Below are 20,517 nucleotides of genomic sequence, written 5' to 3'. Positions count from 1 at the left end.
GGCAATCTGTTCAAATGCCCAATGTCTATTGACTTAATGTCTTATTGGACATTTAAATTGTAAGCATTTTGTTAAATACTGATATATAACTATCACATCAAAATCCCTTAGCTTATTGTTTTAGAGATTTTTGAGGAAGAAACTTAATATATATCTTCATTTCTTCATTTGTCACACCTGCTATGGTTGCCTGGCCTTGACCTTTTAACCCCTTTTGGGGTTATTTTTTTGTTGTTGGTTGGTTGTTTTTGTGGTTTTTTCAAGACAGTTCCTCTGTGTGGCCCTGGCTGTCCTGGAACTCACTTTGTAGACCAGGCTGGCCTTGGAATCAGAGATTCACCTGCCTCTGCCTCCAGAGTGCTGGAATAAGGCATGCATCGTGAGTGCCTGACTATTTGCTTGACCATTTTTACAGCATGGTGATGCATGACTTGGATATGAGGAGGCAGAGACAGGCAGGTCTCTTGAGTTTGAGGCTAGCTTGGCTCCACAGCGTGAGGTTCAGGACAGGCAGGGCCACACAAACCCTGACTTGAAAAACAAAAGTTAAAGAGAAAATGCAATTTATGTTAAGTAGAGCCATTCTTTAATGTCTCAGTTTGCACTCAAATTGCCTTGAGATATATAAGAACAACTTTCAAATGTATTTAAAGGTTTTTGCTAAAAATTAAATACGGATGAATTTTTTTTATAGACAAGAAAGATAAAATAACATAAAATTTAACAGTTGCATCTTATTTTCCTCCTATTTTCCAAATAAGATGTTGAGAATAAGTTGAGTTAAATAACTTTACAGGAATTTTTTTGTGTGTCAGAAACAATTTTATAAAGTCTATCTTAAATTCTGAAAGGTTGAAAACTAAAAATGGTTTTAAAAAAAAAAAAAAACTTAGGATAACATACAAGAAGCCTACAGAACTCCAAATAGACTGGACCAGAAAAGAAATTCCTCCCGACACATAATAATCAAAACAACAAATGCACTAAATAAAAATAGAATGTTAAAAGCACTAAGGGAAAAAGGTCAAGTAACATATAAAGGCAGACCTATCAAAATTACACCTGACCTCTCCCCAGAGACTATGAAAGCCAGAAGATCCTGGACAGATGTCATACGGACCCTAAGAGAACACAAATGCCAGCCCAGGCTTCTATACCCAGCAAAACTCTCAATTATGATAGATGGAGAAACCAAAGTATTCCATGACAAAACCAAATTCACACAGTATCTTTCCACAAATCCAGCCCTTCGAAGGATAACAAAGGGAAAACACCGACACAAGGACAGAAATTTTGTCCTAGAAAAAGAAAGAAAGTAATCCTTCAACAAACCTGAAAGAAGACAGCCGCAAAAACAGAATCCCAATTCTAACAACAAAACTGACAGGCAGCAACAATTACTTTTCCTTAATATCTCTCGATATCAATGGACTCAGTTCCCCAATAAAAAGGCATAGACTAACAGACTGGCTACATAAACAGGACCCAACTTTTTGCTACTTACAGGAAACCTACCTCAGGGAAAAGGACAGACACTACCTCAGAGAGAAAGGCTGGAAAACAAAGGGCACTTCATGCTCATCAAAAGTAAAATCTTCCAAGAGGAACTCTCAATTCTGAATATCTATGCTCCAAATGCAAGGGCAGCCACATTCATTAAGGAAACTTTAATAAAGCTCAAAGCACACATTGCATCTCACACAATAATACTGGGAGACTTCAACACCCCACTATCACCAATGGACAGATCCTGGAAACAGAAACTAAACAGAGACACATTGAAAGTAACAGAAGTTATGAAGCAAATGGATTTAACAGATATCTACAGAACATTTTATCCTAAAACAAAAGGATATACCTTCTTCTCAGCACCTCATGGCACATTCTCCAAAATCGACCATATAATTGGTCACAAAACAGGCCTCAACATTTACAAAAATATTGAAATTATCCCATGCATCCTATCTGATCACTACGGACTAAGGCTGATCTTCAATAACATCATAAATAATACAAAGCCAACATTCACTTGGAAGCTGAACCACACTCTACTCAATGATACCTTGGTCAAGGAAGAAATAAAGAAATAAGACTTTTTACAGTTTAATGAAAATGAAGCCACAACATACCCAGACTTATGGGACACAATGAAAGCAGTCCTAAGAGGAAAACTCAATAGCTCTGAGTGCCTCCAAAAAGAAACTAGAGAGACCATATACTAGCAGCTTGACAGCACACATAAAAGCTCTAGAACAATAGGAAGCAAATACACCCAAGAGGAGTAGATGACAGGAAATAATCAAACTCAGGGCTGCAGTCAACCAAGTGGAAACAAAAAGAACTGTTCAAAGAATCAACCAAACCAGGAGGTGGTTCTTTTAGAAAATCAACAAGATGGATAAACCCTTAGCCAGACTAACTAGAGGGCACAGGGACAGTATCCTAATTAACAAAATCAGAAATGAAAAGGGAAACATAACAGAACATGTGAAATCCAAAACATCATCATATCCTACTACAAAAGGCTATACTCAACAAAACTGGAAAACCTGGATGAAATGGACAAATTTCTAGACATATACCAGGTACCAAAATTAAATCAGGATCAGATTAATGACCTAAAACAGTCCCACATTCCCTAAAGAAATAGAAGCAGTCATTAATAATCTCCCAACCAAAACAAGCCCAGGACCAGATGGGTTTAGTGCAGAGTTCTATCAGACCTTCAAACAAGACCTAATTCCAACTCTTCTCAAACTATTCCACAAAATAGAAACAGAAGGTACTCTACCCAATTCATTCTATGAAGCCACAATTACTCTGATACCTAAACCACATAAAGACCCAACAAAGAAAGAGAACTATCAATGCAAAAATACTCAATAAAATTCTTGCTAACTGAATCCAAGAACACATCAAAACAATCATCCATCATGATCAAGTAGGCTTTATTCCAGGGATGCAGGGATGGTTTAATATACGGAAATCCATCAGTGTAATCCACTATATAAACAAACTCAAAGACAAAAACCACATGATCATCTCGTTAGATGCTGAGAAAGCATTTGACAAAATCCAGCACCCATTCATGAAAAAAAGTCTTGGAAAGATCAGGAATTCAAGGCCCATACCTAAACATAATAAAAGCAATATACACCAAACCAGTAGCCAACATCAAACTAAATGGAGAGAAGGTGGAGCAATCCCACTAAAATCAGGAACAAGACAAAGCTGCCCACTTTCTCCCTACCTATTCAATATAGTACTCGAAGTCCCAGCCAGAGCAATTAAACAACAAAACGGGATCAAGGGGATACAAATTGGAAAGGAAGAAGTCAAAATATCACTATTTGCAGATGATATGATATTATACGTAAGTGATCGTAAAAATTCCACCAGAGAACTCCAAAACCTGATAAACAGCTTCAGTGAAGTAGCTGGATATAAAATTAACTCAAACAAATCAGTGGCCTTTCTCTACACAAAGGATAAACAGGCTGAGAAAGAAATTAGGGAAACAACACCCTTCACAATAGTCAGAAACAATATAAAATACCTTTGTGTGACTCTAAGGAAGTGAAAGATCTGTATGATAAGAACTTCAAGTCTCTGAAGAAAGAAAGAAAAAGAAGATCTCAGAAGATGGAAAGATCTCCCATGCTCATGGATTGGCAGGATTAATATAGTAAAAATGACTATCTTGCCAAAAGCAATCTACAGACTCAATGCAATCCCCATCAAGATTCCAACTCAATTCTTCACTGAGTTAGAAAGAGCAATTTGCAAATTCATCTCAAATAACAAAAAAAATCTTGGATAGCAAAAACTATTCTCAATGATAAAAGAACCTTTGGTGGAATCACCATGCCTGACCTCAAGTAGTACTACAGAGCAATTGTGATAAAGATGGCATGGTACTGGTACAGCGACAGGTAGACCAATGGAATAGAATCGAAGACCCAGAAAACTATGGTCACTTGATCTTTGGCAAGGGAGCTAAAACCATCCAGTGGAAAAAAGACAGCATTTTCAACAAATGGTGCTGGCACAACTGGCTGTTATCGTGTAGAAGAATGTGAATTGATCCATTCGTATCTCCTAGTACAAAGCTCAAGTCTAAGTGGATCAAGGAACTCCACATAAAACCAGAGACACTAAAACTTACAGAGGAGAAAATGGGGAAAAACCTCGAAGATATGGGCACAGGGAAATTTTCCTGAACAGAGCAGCAGTGCCTTGTGCTGTAAAATTGAGAATCAACGAATGGGACCTCATAAAATTGCAAAGCTTCTGTAAGGCAAAAGACATGTCAATAACACAAAAAGGCCACCAACAGATTGGGAAAGGATCTTCACCAATCCTGAATCGGATAGGGGACTAACATCCAACATATATAAAGAACTCAAGAGGCTGGACTCCAGAAAATCAGATAACCCTACTAAGAAATGGGGTACGGAGCTAAACAATTCTCAACTGAGGAATACTGAATGGCTGAGAAGCACCTAAAATAATGTTCAACATCCTTAATTATCAGGGAAATGCAAATCAAAACAACCTTGAGATTCCACCTCACACCAGTCAGAATGGCTAAGATCAAAAACTCGGGTGACAGCAGATGCTGGCGAGGATGTGGAGAAAGAGGAACACTCCTCCATTGTTGGTGGGATTGCAAGCTGGTACAACCACTCTGGAAATCAGTCTGGCGGTTCCTCAGAAAATTGAGTATAATACTATCAGAAGATCCAGCAATACTTCTCCTGGGCATACACCCAGAAGATGTTCCAATTTGTAGTAAGGACGCATGCTCCACTATGTTCATAGCAGCCTAATTTATAATAGCCAGAAGCTGGAAAGAACCCAGATGCCCCTCAACAGAGGAATGGATACAGAAAATGTGGTACATTTACACAATGGAGTACTACTCAGCTATTAAAAACAATGAATTCAGGAAATTATTAGGCAAATGGATGGATTTGGAGGATATCATCCTTAGTGAGGTAACCCAGTCACAAAAGAACACACATGATATGTACTCACTGATAAGCGGTTATTAGCCCAGAAACTTAGAATATCCAAGATACAATTTGCAAAACACATGAAACTCAAGAAGAAGGAAGACCGAAGTGTGGATACTTTATTCCTCCTTAGAATGGGGAACAAAATCCCCATGGAAGGAGTTACAGAGACAAAGTTCAGAGCTGAGAGGGAAGGAAGAACTATCTAAGACTGCCCCACCCGGGGATCCATCCCATATATAACCACCAAACCCAGACATGATTGCATATGCCAGAAAGATTTTTGCTGACAGGACCCTGATATAGCTAGCTCTTGTGAGGCTATGCCAGTGCCTGGCAAATACAGAAGTGGATGCTCATAGTCATCTATTGGATGGAACACAGGACCCCTAATGAAGGAGCTAGAGAAAGTACCCAGGGAGCTAAAGGGGTCTGCAACCCTATAGGAGGAACAACAATATGAGCTAACCAGTACCCCCCCCCAGAGTTGTGTCTGTAGTTGCATATGTAGCAGAGGATGGCCTAGTCGGCCATCAATGGGAGGAGAGGCCCTTGGTCTTGTGAAGATCATATGCCCCAGTACAGGAGAATGGCTGGGCCAGGATGCAGGAGTGGGTGGGTTGGGGAACAGGGTTGAGGGAGGTTATAAGGGGCTTTGGGGATAGCATTTGAAATGTAAATGAAGAAAATATCTAATAAAAATTTTTAAAAAGAAAAAAAAACAGGATAATGGTAACCATGACATTTCAATATCTTTAATTTTTTTCTTTTTGTTTGTTTTTGTTTTTTAATTGTTTCCTTTATATTCCAAATAAAATATATTCCCCCTTCCCACTACCCCCTCCAAGACTTCTTCACCCCATCCTCCCTCCTCTTCTCCCCTTTGCCTCTGAGAGCGTGCTCCCACCCCCCACTTCCCTCACCCACCCTCACTTAAATGCATATTCTTCCACTGAGGCCGGACAAGGCATTCCTTTGCTACGTAAGGGGGTAGGGGGCTCAGACCAGCCCCTGTATGCTCTTTGGTTGGTGGCTTAGTCTCTGGGAGCTCCCAGGAGTCCAGGTTAATTGAGACTTGTTGGTCTTCCTATTGGGGGGGGGGGGGCTTTAGCTCCTTCAGTCCTTCCCCCAACTCTTCCACAGGGGTCCCCAACCTCGGTCCAATGGTTGGCTGTAAGTGTCTGTATCTGTTTCACTTAGCTGCTGGTAGCACCTCTGAGAGGACAGCTATGCCAGAATCCTGTCTGTAAGCACAACATTGCATCAGTAATAGAGTCAGGGTTTGGTGCCTATGCAAGGGATGGATCCCAAGTTGGGCTGGTTACTGGATGGTGTTTCCTTCAGTCTCTGCTCCATTTTTGTCCCTGCATTTCTTTTGGACAGGAACAATTCTGGGTCAGAAATTTTGATGGTGCGTTGGTAACCCTGTCCCTCCACTTAGGGCCCTTTCTATCTACTGGAGATGGTCTCTTCAGGTTCTCTCTCCCCACTGCTGGGCATTTCAGCTAAGGTCACCCCCATTGAGTCCTGGGAGTCTCTCACATCCCAGGACTCTGGGACTTTCTAGAGATTCACTCTGCCCCCATCCCCACCCCCTCAGGTGCATATTTCCATTTATTCTCCTGGCCCTCTAGGCTTCTCTCCTGTTTCCCCCCATACCTGATCCTTGTGATATTGTGGGGCATCATTTGCGTACATGCTCAAGAAGAGTACATCTGGGTCTTCAGGTAGAACTATTTCCAGTTTTTCAAGGAAGCTCCAGGTTGATTTCCGGAGTGGTTGTACCAACTTGCAATCCCACCAGCGATGAAGAAGTATTCCTCTTTCTGCACAACCTTGCCAGCATGTGCTGTCACTTGAGTTTTTGATCTTAGCCATTCTGATTGGTATAAAGTGGAATCTTAGGGTCGTTTTGGTTTGCATTTCCTTGCTGACTACGGATATTGAACATTTCTTTAAGTGCTTCTCGATATTCTTCAGTTGAAAATTCTCTGTTTAGCTCTGTACCCCATTTTTAAATTGGATTATTTGGTTTCTTAGAGGTTGACTTCTTGAGTTCTTTATATATTTTGCATATTAGTCTTCTGTCAGATTTGGGGTTAGTAAAGATCTTTTCCCAATCTGTAGGTTGCTGTTTTGTCCTGTTGATGGTGTCCTTTGCCTTAGAGAAGCTTTCCAGTTTCATGAGGTCCCATTTATCAATTGTTGATCTTAGAGCCTGAGCCATTGGTGTTCTGCTCAGGAAAATTTCCCCCGTGCCAATGTGTTCAAGACTCTTTTCCACTTTCTCTTCTCTTAGATTCAGTGAATTTGGTTTTATGTTGAGGTCCTTGATCCACTTGGACTTGAGCTTTGTGCAAGGTGATAAATATGAGTCTATTTTCATTCTTCTACACGCAGACTGCCAGTTAGACTAGCACCATTTATTGAAGATGCTTTCTTTTTTCCACTGTACAGTTTTGGCTTCTTTGTCAAAGACCAAGTGTCCATAGGTGTGTGGGTTTATTTCTGATCTTCAGATTCCATTGCTCTAACTTATCTGACTTTGTATCAATACCATGTGGTCTTTATCACTGTTGCTCTGTAGTAGCTTGAAGTCAAGAATGTGATTCTCCCAGAAGACAACGAGAGGAGATCAAGGATATGCATATTAGAAAGGAAGAAGTCAAAGTATCACTATTTGCGGATGATACGATAGTATACATACTTGACCCCCAAAATTTGACCAGAGATCTCCTACAGCTGATAAATAACTTCAGCAAAGTGGCTGGATATAAAATTAACTAAAACAAATCAATTGCCCTCCTTTATACAAAGGACAAACAGACTGAGAAAGAAATTAGGGAAACAATTCCCTTCACAATAGCCACAAATAATATGAGTGAAAGATCTTTATGACAAGAACTTCAAGTCCCTTAATAAAGAAATCAAAGACCTCAGAAAATGGAAAAATCTCCCATGCTCATGGATCAGTAGGATTAACACGGTAAAAATGGCCATCTTACCAAAAGCAATCTACAGATTCAATGCAATCCTCATCAGAATTCCAACACAGTTCTTCACAGACATGGAAAGAGCAATTCTTAATTTCATATGGAAAATCAAAAAACCCCAGGATAGCCAAAACAATTCTCAAAAATAAAATTTTTTCATATAGTATGTTTTGCTCATGTTTTTTCCATCTTGCAACTCTCCCAGGTCTCCCCACTTCCCTACCTACCCAACTCGGTGTTCTTCCTACCTTCAAAAACAAAAAACTAGTAAGAAGATAATTCCAAAACAAAACTAAAAGCCCACAAAACCACCATCATGGAGTCCATTTTGTGTCAGCCGCTATCCCTGGGCATGCTAACCTGGAATAGGGTTGATAAACCCATTGGCACACATTAGAGAAAACTGGTTTGTTTTCCTTTTGCCAGAGGGCATCAGTTATAAATAGCATCTTGGTTAGGAGTGGTACCCTGCCTGGTGTAAGCATGTGCAGAACATGTGCCTGTGGTCACAGTTCGTGCAAGTTCATTTGTGCAGCAGCCCTGTTGTGTCTTGAAGACTCCCACCCCCTCGGACTCTTCCAGTTTTTCTGCCTCTTCTTGAGCATAGATCCCTGATCCTTGAGGGGATGGACTTGATGAAGATGTCCTGTTTAGGACTAAGTGCTCCAGAGTTGCATGCTCTCTGCACATTGTTCAGTTGTGGAGCTCTAAATTCCCATCTACTGAGAAAAGCTTCTCTGATGAGGATGGAGGGAGGCTGATCTATTGGTATTAGCAGCACCGCAGTCATATTTTTCCCTTCAGCTGCGGTGCTTTCTTGGTTACTGTCCTATCACTGTGCCACGGTTGCACCAGCAGGTAGGTGGTTGTGGTCGGTCTCAGGGTTTGCATCTGGGTGACACTGATGATTGCCTTGCACCTCTGGTGATATACAGAGCCAGATTAAATGAAATGTAATATAAGTGAGTAAGTGTGCAATACTAATCTTTTTTAATATTAAATAAAGCATTTAATTACTACTACAATTGATTTGTTTTTCTCCCCCGGGTCAGATACCTCAGTAATCATTTTATAGTCCTTCTTAATGGTTGTTTGTTTGTTTGTTTGTGACAGGGTCTCTCTCTGTAGCTCTGGCTGTCCTTGAATTTACTCTGTAGACCAGGATAACCTTGATCTAAGAGATCTGCCAGCCTTTGCCTCCTGAGTGCTAGGATTAAAGGCATGCACTGCCACTGCTGTCACCACCAAGCAGACTTTTGTATAGTCTTATAATTGTTTCAGTTAAAGGCCCTAAGTGCACAACGTGGGGGTGGGGGTGGGGGTGGGAAGGGTGGGTGGTAGGGAGGGTGAGGTTGCTATAAAAGCAAGAGGACCTGGGTTAAATCACCAACACCCATGTAAAAGCCAAGCAAGGCAGTTGTGTCTGTAGCCCTTTAAAAACACACTGAAATAAATTCAACCAAGGCTTTGATTATATTTCTACAACAACTTGGCTATAATTTTATTTTATTTTTATTTGTTTCTGAGATAAAGTCTCAGCATGTAGCCTTGGATGGCCTAGAATTCACTATATAGACCAAGCTTGCCTCAAACTCACAGAGATCCACCTGCCTCTGCTTCCCAAGTACCGAGATTAAAGGAGGCAGATGGATCCTGGGAACTCAATAGTCTTCATGTCCAACAAAAATGTTGTTTTGTTGTGGGGACGAAGTGGTTGCTTTTATTTTTAGATGGAGTCTTGCTAGGTAGCCCAGGCGGCTTCATAATTTTGATTTTTTTATTCCATCTCAACAAGTATGGGATTATAGGCATGAGCTAAAAACTACTCTTGGCTGAAAGCTTCTTTTTGATTAAAAAGAAAAATACAGTGAAATAAATTCAACCAAGGCTTTGACCATATTTATTCAACAGTTTGACTGTAATTTGGTTTGGTTTGGACAAGGTCTCAATATGTAGCCTTGGCTGTCCCAGAACTCACTGTGTAGACCAGAGTGGCCTAGAACTAACCTTGTTCTTCAACATTCCAAGTGCTGGGATTAAAAGGTGTTTGTTCTCATGCCTGGTGCTTACCTATAATAAAATAATACTTTTGTATTGAGTACTATATAGGAAATGAGACTATGTCTCCTATTGTTGTAGGTCTACACTGTAGATAAAAGAACCAGGGGACAGAGTAGTGCTTTTGGTGAAGTACATATCTTAGAATCTTATTATGTAATTGGAGTCTGGTTTAAGTTTTTTCTCCATGTTTCTAGTATAGTTAAAGTCTTCCTATTGTTTAAATTATTGGCCTTTGTGGTAAGCATTGTAGAATCCAAAATAAATTCAAGACCACCCAGCCCCTTCCCCCCTCTGAAGGGACTTTGCAAACCAGTGGTCAGAATGACCAGACTAAGCCTGCAGCTGCCACAACAAGATTAGCAGTTCCCCTACTCTGCCCCACACCGAATTCTGAGAAAAACCACAAACCGCCCTGACCTTGTCGCTAGGATTCTCCATGATGTTAATAGCTGTGACATTAATAGCTGACCCATAAGTTGAAAATGTACTGCTGCTTTGTTGATCAATCATAACAACCCACCATAAGGGCAGGCAGAGTGAGTCACTAGGCCAAAGGTTTACCCTGTGCAAACCAACCAGTGCCTGAAAGGGTTACTTGCTACACCAATGAGAATAAGCCAGCTAGCCCTGTTGCCTAAATCTGCCCCTTACAAGGTATAAAAAGTGTGTTCTTTCTTTGTTCATGGTCTCTCCTCTTGCCTGCATGCTTGGGGCGGGGGGCGGCTCTGCAACACGCTGGATCAATAAAAATCCTCTTGCGGTTTGCAGCGATGTCAGTATCTGTGGTCTTTGTGAGTGAGGGTCTTTTGGCTGACTCTAACCAACAGCATAAAGTTCTGCTAATACATATCTTCAAATACATAAAAGAAAATGTTTCAATTTAGTAGTTCTTAGTCTTGTTTAGTGAAATGAGTCAAAGAACAGTAGGCAAGCTATTCTCTTCCAGCACAGTGACTGTTTCTCCTGACTCCAGGTGCCTCTGCTGTTGCCCTCCCTCTATTTATGTGTCTATGTTCATGTTGTATAGTTTAATAAACACACTGTGTTTAACATGCTTTTACAGAGTCAAGCGTCTCATCATAAAGGATGTTTGCTGTAAAGCCCTTGTACAAACTCTACAACGGTATTTTGACTCTTCGATATTTCTTTTTCTGGCTGATATGTGTAAGATAAGTTTACCTGAATTGTCTGATGTATTTATGGTATAAGCTATGTTTTCTTTTCTTATTGTAGATTCAGAAGAGGCTCAGTCTGTAAATCCTTCTAGTGTTGATGAAAATATTGACTCAGAGACAGAGAAAGACTCTTTCGTCTGTGGCAGTAAAATCCTCCCAAGCAAAGCCCCGCTGCCTTCTGCACTGGATGAGTATGAGTTCAAAGATGATGATGAAGAAGAGATAAGTAAGATGATTGACGACAGGCACATTCTTAGGAAAGAACAGCGGAGAGAGAATGAATCTGAAGCAGAAAGGAGTGGTCTGTTTGCAAAACAGGAGAAAACCTTCTATTCTAAGTCATTTAAAACAAAAAAACAGAAGCCGTCAAGGGTTCTGTGCTCCAGTACTGAAAGCTCTGATGAAGAGGGTCTTCAGAACAGAAAGATTTCTACTGCTTGTTCTGTTGCTGAATCATCACATCCTGATATGCAAGCCAAAAAAGAATATGAATACAAACAGAAAGGCAAAGTTAAAAGAAAATTAAAAAATCAGAATAAAAACAAAGAGAACCAAGAGCTGAAACAAGAAAAAGAGGGGAAAGAAAATAGCAGGATAGCAACCTTGACAGTTAATACTGCGCTGGATTGTTCAGAAAAATACAGAGAGGAGGGGAACTTCAGGAAATCTTTTAGCCCAAAGGATGATACTTCATTACACTTATTTCATATTTCCACTGGTAAATCTCCCAAACATTCCTGTGGATTAAGTGAAAAACAGACACCACTGAAGCAAGAACACACGAAAGCATGCATATCCCCAGGAAGTTCTGAAATGTCATTACAGCCTGATCTCACTCGGTATGATAATGCAGAACCTGAAAGTTCAAATGTCAAATCTTATAAGCACAAGGAAAAAAACAAACAGCAGAAAGATTTTCACATAGAGTTTGGTGAAAAATCAAATGCCAAAATTAAAGATGAAGATCATAATCCAGCATTTGAAAACTCAGACTGCACACTGAAGAAGATGGATAAAGAGGGTAAAACATTAAAAAAACATAAATTAAAACATAAAGAGAAGGATAAAGAAAAGCACAAAAAGGAAGTTGAAGGTGAAAAGGAAAAATATAAAAATAAAGACAATGCTAAAGAGCTACAGAGGAGCATCGAATTTGACAGAGAGTTTTGGAAAGAAAATTTTTTTAAAAGTGATGAAACTGAGGATCTCTTTTTAACTATGGAACATGAGTCCATAATAGAAAAAAAGACAAAAATGGAAAAAAACATGAAAGATGATAGGTCAGCTAAAGAAAAGCATGTCTCAAAAGAAAGGAACTTTAAAGAAGAACGGGAAAAGACTAAAAAGGAAAATGAAAAATCTCTTAGGGAAGAAAAGGTAAAAGATCCGAAAGAAGAAAAAGACAGTGTATCCACAGAGAAGGAGGCCGAGTGCTGTTCGGTGGGTGTCAGTGTGAGCCAGGAAGCTGCAGGGCTGCATTCATCAGAAAAGGAAATGGATGCTGAGAAGCAAGAAAGACACACAAAAGAGAGGGAAAAGTCTGATCGGCGCTTTCAGACTAAGGAGAAAGAGCTTGACAGGAACGAGAGGAAATTTTCTGAAAAAGAAAAGAAGATAAAACATGAACATAAGTCAGAAAGAGAGAAGCTGGATTTCAGTGACTGCACTGACAGAGTGAGAGAGAAGGACAAGCTGTACTCACACCAGACAGAAAGGTGCCACAAGGACAGCGAGAAGCTGAAAAACACTGTCAGAAAGACTGATGACAGAGAGAGGAACAGAGAAAAGGCGGATAGAAAGCACGACAGAGAGAAACCTGAACGAGAGAGGTACTTAGCAGAAAACAAAGAAAAGCACTTAGAGAAAAGAAAGCAATCTGACAGCAGTGAGTATTCCAAATCAGAGAAGGTCAGAACTAAAGACAGAGACAGGGAAGGAGAGAAGAAGGAGAAACTTAGAGATAAAGAAAGTGTAAATGTAACTAACTTGAAACATTTGCAGGAAGAGAGAAAGTCCAGTACAGGAGACAGCAGTGGTAAAACCCAGCATGAGAAAGCTCTGTCCCTTAAAGAAAGGGCAAGAGATGAGCCTTTGAAAACTCCAGATGGAAAAGAGAAAGATAAAAAGGATATAGACAGATACAAAGAGCGAGACAAGCGTAAAGATAAAGCCCAGCTAAATACTTTAATCAGACTAAAATCTGAAACAGAGAAGCTTAAACCTAAATTATCACCAGCATCAAAAGATACTCGACCTAAAGAAAAGAGGTTAGTAAATGATGATTTAATGCAGACAAGTTTTGAACGAATGCTTAGCCTTAAAGACCTAGAAATAGAACAGTGGCACAGAAAACATAAGGAAAAAATTAAGCAAAAGGAAAAAGAACGATTACGCAATCGTACTTGTTTAGAACTTAAAGTAAAAGATAAAGAAAAAACAAAACATGCACCCACAGAATCCAAAAGTAAAGAACTTACCAGGTCAAGAAGTTCAGAGTTGACTGATGTTTATAGCAAGGAGAAACAATCTAAAGATGTTGGCAGTAATCGCTCACAATCTGTTGACAACAGAAATGTATTGAATTTAGGAAAGCCATCCTACATTTCAGAGAGTGGCTCCAACCGGTCTCCTAGGTCGGAAGGTGAGAGGCTGGGTCTTAGCTCTAGGTCTGTGTCCATGCTTTCTGTTGCTAGTTCAGAAGACTCTTGCCATACAGTGACAACCCCAAGGCCTCTCGTTGAGTATGACTCTGACTTTATGTTAGAGGGCTCGGAATCTCAGTTGTCATTTTCTCAGTCACCTTTTTTGCCAAATGCCAAATCTCCAGCTCTTTATGAAAGAGAGCTGGAGGGTCTCACTGAACTACCAGACCGACTTAAACCACCATATACAAACAGACTTCCAGTGTGCCATCTCAGGTCATCTTCTGTGGAAGATGTTAAACTAATTACTAATGAGGTAAGACCTGCTGTAGAAATTAGAAGATGCAGTATGCCCTCAGTTATCTGTGAGCCCATAAAACATTTCCAAGTATCAGAAGAAAGCAGTCAAGGCAACTTAGCTGTTCCCAGAGAGACCTGTCTGTCTCCCAAGCCTGAAGTGTCTTCAGCAGTACCTGAGAGGGGCCTTTCGCATGTGTCTGACTTACATCCTAACTGTACAGGCTCTCCAACGAGGTCTGCAAACAGCAGCTATATTTCATCTGATGTAAATGTAATCAAGAGTGCAACTCTTGTGGGTACACTGATTGACAGTTCGATGCATTTGGAACCGTCTAATCAGGTTGGAGTGATTCCAAGTAAATCATGGGAGACGCCTGTTGATAAACTGGAGTCTTTAAGCACCAATGACTTCATCTGTCCAGATTCTAATATATCTGATCAAGATTCCTCTGCTCAGAGTTTTTATAATTCAGAAAACAAAATGTTAAGAGAACAAAATACTGACTGCTTACCTCCGCACCAGCCTGAACTGCCAGGAAACTCATGTGCTCAGGACCCAGCATCCTTTCTGTCTTCACCTCAGCCCTGCTCTTTTTCCAACCAACCACTGGCAGGTGCTGACTCTGTTCCGAAACCCGTGTCTTTGTCATATGTTGTCAGTCAAGAGCCAGGTGTTTTACAACAGAAAAGTGCAGCTCAGATGGCCAGTTCTGTTTTAGATAGTGATAATAACTTTCCAGAGGATGTGGAAAATACATTTGTCTTAGCAGACATTCAGAAGACAAATTCTTTTTTACCAGCTTACTCTGAAAGCACTGTGCAAGAAGCACTCCCAAGCTTTGAGAAGGCCAATACTTTGCTTGTGTTGCCATCAGAAAAGGACTTCAATGGGAGTGATACTGCTCAGCCAAACACACATTATGCATTTAGCAAACTCACATACAAGTCTTCCAATAGCCAGGAAATTGAGAAGGGCCCAGATGATACTCAAATCATTTCACATGAAAAGGAAAACAAATTACAAAGTTTGGTCTTAACTCAGTTGAGTAAATGTGATTCTGATTTGTATGAGATGAATGCAGGGCTGCCAAAAGGAAACCTGAATGAACAGGATAACCCAAAGCATGGTCTTGACAGCGAAAAGTACTCGCTTTCCACTGAAGATGAAGAATCTCAGCAGAGCACCTTATCAAGTGTGGAAAACCATTCACAGCAGTCGGCCCAACCAGAGATGCATAAATATGACCAGCTTAGTAAAGTAGAACTAGAAGAAAATGCCGAAGACGATAAAACTGAAAACCAGACCCCTCAAAGAGTGACTAGAAACAAAGCAAGCACAGTGGTCAATCCAAGCAAGCCCATGCTTGCTGGCTGTGCCCTTGTAGCAGAGAAAGATAACGAGTCCTCCCCTAGGGGACGAATCAGACTCACTGAAGAGGATGATCCTCAGATCCACCATCCTCGGAAGAGGAAAGTGTCACGGGTTCCTCAGCCTGTGCAAGTGAGCCCCTCTTTACTGCAAGCAAAGGAGAAAACTCAGCAGTCTCTAGCAGCCATTGTAGATTCTCTGAAGTTAGATGAGATTGAGCCATACAGTTCTGAGAGAGCAAATCCATATTTTGAATATTTGCACATAAGAAAAAAAATTGAAGAAAAACGCAAGTTGCTATGTAGCGTTATCCCTCAAGCTCCTCAGTATTATGATGAATACGTAACGTTTAATGGATCCTATCTCCTGGATGGAAACCCCTTAAGCAAGATTTGTATTCCTACAGTAAGTCATTTGTTACTCAATAATACCTCAGCACTCTCCTAGGGATCAACTCAGTGGTAGTGTACTCCTCTCCCATGCAGAAGGCCTTGGCTTCAGTCTCTAGTATTGAGGGAAATGTGTAATGCCAGCTGCTTAGATCATTTTATGTTTTCTAGTAGTTAATGTTAAGTCAGTATATCCAAAGTATCACTTCAATATATAATCAAGATACAGTTATTTGAGATATTTTACTTCTTTTTTTCCATAGAGTTTGAAGTACTTAGCACACATGTCAGCTCTGACTGACCACACTTTACAAAGTGGCTTCTAATTCAGGCATCATGCAGTGTGCTTGCATTTCTTTGCCTGCTTATCCTTGTGTCTTCTCTAAAGAAGCCATGTTTTGATTTCTCTGAATACTAATGCCTCTATATGACTCGACCCCATCAATTCATTTTCTCTGGAACCTTTCTCTAGTGAACACTTCCTTCTCACTAGTGAGTGTTTTCCAGTCTTCTTTCTTTTTTTTTTTTTTGGGGGGTGGGGGCGGTTCGAGACAGGGTTTCTCTGTGTAGCCCTGGCTGACCTGGAACTCACTCTTTAGACCAGGCTGGCCTCGAACTCAGAAATTTGCCTGCCTTTCCAGTCTTCTTTCTTGATTGGTCTATATTTACCCGCTCAATATAATTGGATTAATTTTCTCTTAGAGAAGGGAGAGAATCTCGGTTGATTTTCTCAGCTCATCAACCTTAAGGTCACCTTCACTGCCATGCTTGTGCCAAAGGGTTTGTATGACAGTTTTTTTCATCTCCTATTCCCAAGCCATTATGCTGTAGTAGAAACTACCACTGAGCTGTTTGTCAGTTTCATTAGATTAGTTTTGTTCTGTCTGTCTGATTTGATATCCTGACCACCTTGCTCTTCATTAAATTCTCCCTTCATGGACTTAATTAAGTACTTGTATTTCTTCTGGTTCCCCTGCCTTATTTCTGTCCCATCAACTAAAATAAGCCCCTAAATTTGCCTCCTTTTTGATTTGCCTCCTCTCTTTTCTCATTTTCTGTATTGCCACTGTGGTGTGATGACTTCATTACACCTTAGATACTCAGATGCATGAATATTGCATACTCAAGTGTTTGTTATATTGCATATACAAATAACAAGTATATACTAAGCATTATGCTAGGAACTAGATATTAAAGATAAACAAGATCGACGTTCTAAATTGTTACCATAGTTTCCCATGTTTCTTTATGATGGTCTGGGTTTTATCATAAAACGTATCTTTTGTCAGGGTCTGGTGCTGCAGACCATTAATCCCAACACTGGAATCGATGCCCTGTTCTCTAATGGAGTCAACAAACTGTCAAATGTTATGAGATAACTTCCTTTCTCCTAATGGGCCAGTAGTAGTCATGCACAAGGACACAGGAAGGAAAATACCCTATGGAGAAGGGAGGGTACCCAGGGTCAGAGATGGTTGTTCCCAGACAAGCCTATCTACTTTACCAACTTCCTCTGGATGTAATCAGAAAGCATAGGCCATTGTAATACCATCTAGGAATGAACTCATAATTTTTGAATGATTATGCACAGAGTTTCATGGGATATTACATACAATAAAATCTTAAAATCACAAGTTCATTGTATAGTTTCCTCTACTTTTTTTTTATTACGTATTTTCCTCAATTACATTTCCAATGCTATCCCAAAAGTCCCCCATACCCTCCCCCCCACTTCCCTACCCACCCATTCTCATTTTTTTGGCCCTGGCATTCCCCTGTACTGGGGCATATAAAGTTTGTGTGTCCGATGGGCCTCTCTTTGCAGTGATGGCCGACTAGGCCATCTTTTGATACATATGCAGCTAGAGTCAAGAGCTCCGGAGTACTGGTTAGTTCATAATGTTGTTGCACCTACAGGGTTGCAGATCCCTTTAGCTCCTTGGGTACTTTCTCTAGCTCCTCCATTGGGGGCCCTGTGATCCATCCAATAGCTGACTGTGAGCATTCACTTATGTGTTTGCTAGGCCCCGGCGTAGCCTCACAAGAGACAGCTATATCAGGGTCCCTTCAGCAATAGTTTCCTCTACTTTTATATGATAGTTCATTAACACTAGGCTTTTTGTGTTTCCTCTTATCAAGTCTGCAAAGAGGCCTTGCTTACAGAAGCAGGCTGTTCACGGCTCCAAGAATACTGCCTTTTTATACCACCTGTTCTGTCTGTGTGGCTCTGTGATCTCTTCCTGTGACTGATGGTCTAAAATAGCTCTGTAGTAATTAACTTTTTAGTCCTAATAATTTGTTCTTTGAAATTTTGCTGTAGCCTAAGAGTCAAAACGTCTGAGCACAGTGGAATGTCCCGTGAGATTTTAGACAGTTAGAGCTGACTAAAGAGTCTCACTCAATTGTGTAATGACAATTTTCAAAAGACAGACTCGGTGTGGCAGATAAAGCAGACAGGATTTATTTGGCTCGAAGTTGCTGTGTTTAGATTGAGTGTTCTCTAGATCCATTGCTTTGGGTAGAGTGTTGGGTTAGTGGGAAAACATACGACAAAGCTCATCACTTCATGGCAGCAGGAAGAGAAGGGAAGGCGCCTCACCTTCCCTAGCCAGGCCCACCGACTTCCAGTAGTTTACTCGGTTTTTTTTTTTTTTTTTTTTTGAACACAACTGATTTTGATTAAACTATTGATTAGATCAGATCCCTCATAACCTAATTGTCATAAGTTTCATTTGTCAGGCTGATGATAGACCTGGGAAGACGGAACCTCAAATGAGGAGTCTTCTCCATAAGATTGGTTTGTGAGCATGTCTTTTGGGGGCATTTCTTGTTTGATAATTGATGGAGGAGGCCCACCCCACTGAGTGGGTACCATCCCTCGGAGAATGGGCCTGGTCTATGTTAGAAAACTAGCTCAGCAAGCCAGCAAGCAGCATGCATCCATTGGTTTCTGCTTCTAGCTCCTGTCTTTAGTTCCAGCCTTGGCTTTCCCCAGTGATAATCTGTAACCTATAAGCCAAAGAAACCCTTCCCTCCTAGGTTGTTTTGCATAGTGTTTTGTCGCAGCGGTAGTGAAGAAAGTTAAAACAGTGACCCCTGTGCATTTCTGATACTCGCAAATGCTCTCTATTAATCCTAAGTGTCTGATCATCCCAAAACTGTATCGTTTAATTCATGAAATGTCAGGTTTTATGCACTAAAACTTTAATTGTAGATAAAAACTTAATAGTTTATATGTGCTTTCTAATTAGATCACACCACCACCTTCGCTGTCAGATCCACTTAAAGAGCTCTTTCGGCAACAGGAAGTAGTAAGGATGAAACTGCGTTTGCAACATAGTATTGAAAGGGTAAGGTACCCTCAAATATATATTATGTAAAAAATAACCATTTTTAAAATCTAGGAAAACTTTGGATGGTGACTTTTTATGATGTTGCCTGTCTACTACTGTGTAAGGAACTGCCGAGACTTTGTTACCTTCTGCTCATTGGGTTAAAGGGGGAATTTTACGCCTATCTTAGGACAGTTGCTTCCTTAGTACAGTTGATGCTGAAGTGTACTTTTATATCTAAAATGTCTGTTATATGTTATTTGTTACATTTGTGGTATTCGAATAGTCAGTTAACCTTTACTTGCTTGGTATACCAACAACTTCAGGGCTAATGGCAAAGGCTGTGTTACTCATCCTGGTGGGCCTGCTAACTTAGTACCTTGTTTTCAGGAGTTAGTCTTGACAGGAAATAAAGAAGACAAAGGGTGCTGGGAGATAGTCAAGTGTTTGAGGAAATCCCCTGCTGTTCTTGTGGAGGGAATGGGTTCAGGTCTAAGCATCCGCCTAACTCCTCTCCAAGGATCCATAGGCAGCAGACAGACATGTACCCATGCAAACATGCAGGCAAAACATTTACAGAAAGTAAACCAAAAAATCATCTTAGAAAGGACAAAACCTTATGATCCTGGAGATCCTGAAAGTTCATGTGGATTTACCAAATAGAACCCTGAGCTGCATGTGGGGGTTCACACCGTTGTTCTCAGAGCTCCAGAGGCAGAGGCAGAGATAGAGGTGGGTAGATCAAAGCCAGCCTGGTCTACATAACAAGATCCAGAACCACATGGTGAGACCCTTTCTAAGAAAATAAATAAAATTTTAAAAAACCACAAAACATAGATATACCTCCATATCCTCTTAAGCTTGTGGTCTGTAAAAGATGCAAGCTATGTTTCACAGAAATATGCAATAACTATTTCTGTGAGTAGAGTTCATTTGATTACAGAGAGAAGCAAGGAGGGAGAGCAATGCTCTGGCACAGACTGGACCCTGCACACTGCCTTGCACAGAGGAGGCAGGGTGTACATGTACTAGCCTGTCCTTACAAGCCGCTGCTCGCAAGGTGGTCCTCATGACATCCTTGCCAGGATAGGTCTCAGAGCCATCTTTGTTGACATTGAAGTCGAAAATACAAGGGTAACGACCCAGTAGTCCAAGCCGGTAGCCAGGATCAGGATGGCTTAGAGTCTTCAGATGGACGTCTGCTAGATGCAAAATAATTTACTTCAGGACTCAGCCTGTTC

General features: G+C 40.6%; 1 protein-coding gene across 11 annotated transcripts in view; it reads left to right on the top strand.

Moving 5' to 3' along the window:
- Positions 1-20,517, top strand: part of Ankrd12 (ankyrin repeat domain 12) — a 113,102-nt gene that overhangs the window by 80,009 nt on the left and 12,576 nt on the right. For 8 of the 11 annotated variants that reach the window (XM_006523393.4, XM_006523397.4, XM_006523396.4 and 5 more), the window contains 3 exons: positions 11,303-15,960; positions 16,647-16,724; positions 19,196-19,294. In XM_006523393.4, coding sequence (XP_006523456.1) covers positions 11,303-15,960; positions 16,647-16,724; positions 19,196-19,294 — 4,835 coding nt within the window. The remainder of the gene's footprint in view (positions 1-11,302; positions 15,961-16,646; positions 16,725-19,195; positions 19,295-20,517) is intronic. The other 3 variants (XM_006523399.4, XM_030249419.1, NM_001025572.1) reach the window with 1 other exon arrangement.

The sequence above is a fragment of the Mus musculus genome, chromosome 17 (assembly GCF_000001635.26).
Source record: "Mus musculus strain C57BL/6J chromosome 17, GRCm38.p6 C57BL/6J".
Lineage (NCBI taxonomy): Eukaryota > Metazoa > Chordata > Mammalia > Rodentia > Muridae > Mus > Mus musculus.
The sequence above is the reverse complement of the archived record's forward strand: the minus strand, read 5'-3'. Positions and strand labels throughout refer to the sequence as shown.